The sequence below is a fragment of the Lissotriton helveticus genome, chromosome 6, assembly GCF_964261635.1.
Source record: "Lissotriton helveticus chromosome 6, aLisHel1.1, whole genome shotgun sequence".
Classification (NCBI taxonomy): domain Eukaryota; kingdom Metazoa; phylum Chordata; class Amphibia; order Caudata; family Salamandridae; genus Lissotriton; species Lissotriton helveticus.
The window spans coordinates 593539956-593546361 of record NC_136067.1 but is presented as its reverse complement, the minus strand read 5'-3'; the positions used below and the strand labels follow the sequence as shown (position 1 = coordinate 593546361).

At 41.6% G+C, this 6406-nt stretch overlaps 1 protein-coding gene across 10 annotated transcripts in view; it reads right to left on the bottom strand.

The window, feature by feature from the left end:
* Window positions 1–1060: 1060 nt before the first annotated feature.
* RIMS1 (regulating synaptic membrane exocytosis 1) overlaps window positions 1061–6406 on the bottom strand; it is a 2308950-nt gene continuing 2303604 nt past the window's right edge. For all 10 annotated transcript variants that reach the window (XM_078648052.1, XM_078648043.1, XM_078648046.1 and 7 more), the window contains one exon: window positions 1061–3285. In XM_078648052.1, the coding sequence (XP_078504178.1) occupies window positions 3067–3285 (219 nt within the window). In that variant the 3' untranslated portion in view covers window positions 1061–3066. The remainder of the gene's footprint in view (window positions 3286–6406) is intronic.

Sequence of the window (6406 nt, the reverse complement as noted above, 5' to 3'; positions counted from 1 at the left end):
ATTGATCTTTCCCTGTGAAGGTGTCCCTTCCTGCACAAAAACAATCCTGCTAACAATGCAGGCACCCTTGCCATTTTTGCAAGGGTGCCCGTTCCCTGTCACACAGCTTTGACCTTGCAGCACTGTGCTATGTGATTATTTGCTAAATATGCCCCTTATTTTGTAACTAAGCCTATATCTAGCTTGCTGTCGTTTCTAGCTATGTTGGCATAGCTTGGCTAGGATAACACAAGCTTAGCTGGAATTTCCATTGAGGAGCATTCCCTCGAAGCTCTTAAATGGGATGCTGCAGTCCGTTAACTGAAGAGCCAATGCTCAGACAACTGCAGAGTGTTCAGTCTGTGAAATTGGTGTGAATGGTGGAGGTACAGTCAGCCGGAGAAACGGGAAATCATCCCTTCACAAAACAAATAGCTTTTTATTGTCCTGTCTTGAGAAAACATGAATGAGGAAGTAGCAATGCACTGTTGTGACTTGTTCCTAATTGTGTGTGAGCTACTCAAGAGAAAGCTTAGAGTGGTTCCGCGTCTCTATATGTCCTAGCAGCCATAGCATTCAATTAACAATTCCTCATCTCATGTGATGAAGAGATGCCAATTTGTGGAACTAAGGCACTTAAGGCCTAGGTATGGGGGAACCTTGTCAAGCTATGTTTATAGACATAGTATGTGAAAATTACATCTCAACATGTAGATCAGAGAAAATGAGATATAATTGTGTGGATACATGCGTCAATAACTTTATTTCAGCAAAGGTAAACTATGCACATATCTTGCATTGCTGCACAAACCTCAATACCCCATTCCAATGATCTCATTTGTTTGACGGTTTCAAGATGGATTTTGATTCTAAGTTGGTTATCTTAAAGGAGGTCTGTGGCGAAAAGTCTGCACAGTCAGGGGCCACCAAATCAAAATTATATACATTAGCTCTAAGCAACGGCTGTATCGCTGTGAAGGGAAACCACATTAGGAGTAAGCAATTACATTATTGTGATAATAAAAAAACCTCAACGCACTACCACATTTTTTATATATATATCAAAGAGACTACAACACTGGACATGAAAAGTAAATTTTATTAAACATGTTTACATAACATGAGTTGGAAGTTCATTTAAAAGCACAGGGGAGTGTTAAGACAAGTGGTCAAAATAGAAAGAAACTACCGAATCATAATTAATTGAATTTTGGCCACCAAGACAGAGTAAAATCTAGTAGAAGTGCACCAGCGCCTGCGTTCTCCCTGCTCAGCAGGTCGAGCAGTGAGCTATCTTTGCCCTGTGGAAAGATGGGCAGGATTGTTTCAGCCTATTTCATAACAAGAAAGAGTTCACTTGGCGCAGGAGGTATGTCTATGAATTAAAACGTAGTTGCACACAGCTTCTACATGTGTTACAGCCCCACAGCAGGAATCTACAACAAAATATGTATCAGAAGGAATTTGGTCCGTACTACATCACGCTTTCCATAGGTTAAAAAATAAAGTCCATCAATAGACATTTGGCGTCAGATTGACAGACCTGACCTGGTTAAAACCTGCAAAATGTCTATAAGAAAAATGGATGGCTTTGATTTCTTGGTTGTTTCCTTATAATTACGAGCAAACTGTACAGGTACATGCAACATACAAGCTGGCCTATGTGGAACTAACACACATAATTTACCTCTTTTTGTTTCTTTTTACAAAACGTGCATACGGCTTTGAACAGTTCCAAGTCATGCTGCTCTATTTGTGTGATCACAAAATTGAATGGCCCATAAAAGGAGAAACAAATATCAATGCACCTGCACGACCTGCAGTTCTTTGAACATTTACAGAAAAAATCACAAAGGGTAATTTCAAGGCAAAATAAAACCCTTTAAAATTAATCAAATGCAAATTTAAATTTGAGCTATTTTCTTCAAAAAGTAAAATATTTTGCGTTAAAAAACCAAGCATTGTGCTTGCATCACTCTCAAAGAAATGTAAACTAAAATCTGATACAAACATTATTAAGTGCAGAACACTTCGACTGGAATTTCCAGTGAAATAGTGAACAGCTCATACTGCGCTGTGTCCAGTGCCGATCACTTGTCCAAAGTGACAAACGCGAGGAGCCTGGACACAGCTGAAAGTGTCATATGCTCAACCCCATCACTGGTCAATGTTTTGGGAAGTCAGATATACAATCTATTTATAAAAACATAATTATGATCCTAGGAAGAAAACTAAATATTTTAAATGTCAAAATTAAGACATAAAATGCTTGTATCAGTCCTCACCATTGGTTGCAGATAGATGTCTTCAAAACTCTTCCATGCAAAACATCATAAAACATAAAAATCATTATTTATAATGCAATCATATATGCTTTCATTTTTACAAAGAAAAAGTGGCTCTGTGATAAATCCTTTTTAGTTTTTTTAAAATATTTATACATTTTTCTAGAAATATTGTTTATTAATATTCATTCATTCTTAGTGGCTGCTTTTCACATGTAAGACGTTAGAGAACCATGACGCAGAAACAATGGTTAACCTTGTTGGCGTTTATTCTTTGTCTGGCTGTAGAACACTTGACGAATGCTCACAGGGATATGGGATCAGCCCTTAAAAATCCTAACAGAAGAAGAGCTGGATCTCTGTAAGCACCGCCATGAGGACTTGTACAAAACTGGCACAAAAAATAAAATATTTTAACAAAAACAAGTGGAAGGAACGAGTACAGACAAAAAAATATTAAAACACCATTAAAGATAATACTGCTTATGAGCTCTGTAAAAATGTAAAAAAAACATCTTTATCAGAGCAATGGTTTCCAGTTATATTTTTTTATTTAAAATACCCTCGTTTGAGCATCAGTTACGGTTGCCAGAAACCAGCGATTTTGATGCCCTGTCTTGTTCAGCCAATATAAGCTTGTTTCCAATTTTGCAGCTCTACTTGTGAAACGTTAATACAGGCAAAATAACAAGTGATTGTCTGAGTTCAACAATGCTTTTTTGTTCATGGAAACTTCTGGTTCTCGCTCTCATTTTGGGCGACAACAATGCAGTTTTCGTATCTTCCACCCTCTCCTCGTTCACTATGACCTAATTGAAGGAGGCCCTGTTGAACTTTCAAGAGATGACTGGGAAGCCCGGCGAGTGAGGGGTGTCAAAGTTGGATCCACCAATGACGAAGGTGGAAATAACTTATACCATCCTATTACCACACTGGATAGATCAAGTTCCTCCAAAAGGATCTGTGCAACACCCATGAAAGATTTGTGATCCATTCGGCCATAGTCTCCCCAAACGATCACCTGTTAAAGAATGAAAATGAAAGTGAATATACATGTATGTAAATATTTGTATATTTAAAGTAAAAAGAAAGATGAAGGCAATATTTGAAACGAATTAATACAATCTGTCTAACCATCTACCCGTACATCATTCATAAGCCACTGGCCCATCCATCCATCTATTGATTCAGACACCATACCAAACACCTACACATCAACATACATTCCATTCACCAGGTACTTGTTGCCCCTCCAATCCTTTTCTCCTTCACACATGCAAAATTACACATGCGCACACATGTTCCATGCATATAAAGACAATTGTATGTGGTTACTGGACATGCAGTCCTACTCAGAGGATACCATTTCATAATCCATGTTTATGACACTTCCACTATGCCAGGTAGATGCGGTGAAATTTGTGTTATTAACATTTTTCTTATGTGTCTTTCCCCAGCTGGAAGGAGCCACCTTGGAGAAAACCCCCTTCGCAACAACATGAAATTCAAATGTCAGCAAACTGTCACTTATTGCTGTGACTGAAGTCTTCCTTGCACTATGCCAACAGATTGAATCGTGCCATTTTAGTCTACCCTAATCCTAGCAATATTGGTGACATCAGTGAAAGGTGCATTGTGATAAGAAAGTTTCTTTAAAACTAAAAAGGGGCTTTGTTGGAACTGGCCCTTTTTGCAGACTTATCCCCAAACTTTTTGCCTTCCACCTGTAATGTTGGTTTTATGAATCTGGGCACTTTACCACTGTTGATCAGTGCTAAAGTGCATTTGCCCCCTCTTGTAAACTTGGTAAGATTGGTCTACAACTGTTTGGCATGTTGATTTTCCTGTAAGTCCTTTGTACAGTAGTATACCAAGGACCTGTCAATGCAGTCCTACTAGTGGGCCTTCAGCGCTGCTTGTGCCATCCATGAAGTAGCCTTTCAAACCTGTCTAGGACTCTGCCACTGTAGCTTCTGCCTGCTCAGTTTACTGCCACAGGGACATGGCATTTGAAGTATTTGCCACCTCTGAAACTCCCTTTTTACTACATATAGGTCAGGGTGCTCTGTAGGTTAAAAAAGTTAGGACATGTGCCTTTGTTGTTTGGCATGTCTTGGTAGTGACAAACAAGCTATTTGGTTTCTCACTGTTTTGAGGATGCTCCTCTCATATGTTTGCATTGGGGATGCTATGATATATGTTTCAGCGATCATTTCTGATACGAAAGGGCCATGTTTGGTATGTTTGGAATAGTAGCAATAAATCCTGCTAATTGGTGAAGGCAGATTTGTTATTACTATTTTAGAAATGCCACTTTTAGAAGTGGGCACTTCTGCGTGCTTATGACTCTTTCTGCCCTATCTGGTTGTGTATTCACTATCTGGTTTTTGAGTGACATGGGCTAGGGATGTGCATTCACTATATACAGTCACAAGGGGGCGTGAGGTGTGTCCTGCCTTTCCTGGGTGACTCCTTGAGGGCTGAGTAGGCCTGGTCTGCATTTAGAGTGGTGGGAGGAGTTGTCACCTGCACCTGAATAGGACTGTGCCTACCTTTTCCAATGCTGTCTCTTCCCGCGGGTAGTGTGGCTGGAGCCAGGGCTGGGGATTGAATGGGGGTGTTGTGCACTTCTGAAGTTGTTTCAAGTACCCCCAGAACAAAGGCTTTTGGAGTATAAGAACAGGTGCTGTAAACCAATGATTTTAGACACTGCGTGGGACTTGTAACCAGACACTGCTGGCTCTACATGCTACCAGAAAGACTGCTGGACTGCCAGGAGGAACCGCCTTGGGACTTGAAGACTCTGTGGAGCTGACCTGCTGCCTGTTGGGTGAAATAAGGGCTGAAACCTTCTCTGAGGATGTGTCAGTCCGGAAGACCTGTGCAGCAGAGATGCAAGATACAATGTCATCATCAAGGCTGCTGTTGACGAGAGATTTGCAATGCAGGGGCCTATCTCAGGAAAGCTTTGCCCAGGCGGCAGTTCAGATGCGGGCTGGGAGGCCAGTGGAGTTCTTTGTTTCGGGAGAACATTCGCAGCAGAGGTGATGCATTGGTTCCGAAGGCGATGCATCCAACAGCAAAGGCAGTATGCCGGTTCTGCTGGAGATGCACCACATGGCGGAGGAGATGTGGAGGTTCTGCTGGATCCACAGATGGGCTGGCAGAGAACCTTCAGACCCACTTCCAAGGGCCTGGTATCAGAGAAAATTTCATGGTGAAGCACCGACATACTGCATTTTAACTTCCAAAGTGCATAAAGTCTGCCCAGTTACAAATAAGCTCACATATGGTATTATGGCAGAGAATAAAAAGTTATTTATCTTCGGGAGCTTGGGGGTAATCTTTTTACCTGTAGAATTCTCACCTGTTGTATTATCCCAGGCATCTGTCTGGATCTAGAAACTTCAGAGCCCTTTGATGCCGGTAGAGGGTGCTGGTTCCACGTTGGGGCCAGCAGCGATGAATGATGATGACACCAAACCCATTTAGCGCCCACCCCGGTGCCACAAGATCAGTTTCTATTTTGTTGGTGGACAGATGGAGTGCTATTGATTAAATATAATGCAGTGCAAAACAGTAAGTGGGACCTTATTAAAACCTTCCCTGTACATCTATCCATCAGATGGGGAGGAGAGTGGGAATGGTGGGAAATCTTCAGGTAAACAGAGTATCCACCAGAAAGATAATTACCGAAGGTGAGAACTTTTTCTTCTGAGGAATACCTCTACCTGCATATTCCTCACCTGTTGAATAGATTCTCAAGCAATATCTCCCCTTGAGGTGGGCTGGTGGACAGCCAGCACAAACTGGCAAAGTAGCCATCCCAGCTCACCTCTGCTCCCAAACAGCAGTGCTTGGCAAATGTGTCACCACCTTGCAGTACTGTGTGAAGTGAACACATCTCGCAAGAGCAGAAGACAATGGCTTGGCCCTGGTGGAATGGGCCCTGATTCCCTAAGGTGTGTTCTTTTTTGTAAGGGCATAGCACATTTTGATGCAGATGATGACACAGGGGCATGGTTTGCTTCTGGACTGCTTTGCCCTTCCTATTGCTACTGTAGCCAACAAACAGCTTGCCGTCCTATCAGATGTCCTTGGTACAAGCGATATAGAAAGTAACTGCTTGCCAAGGATCTAGG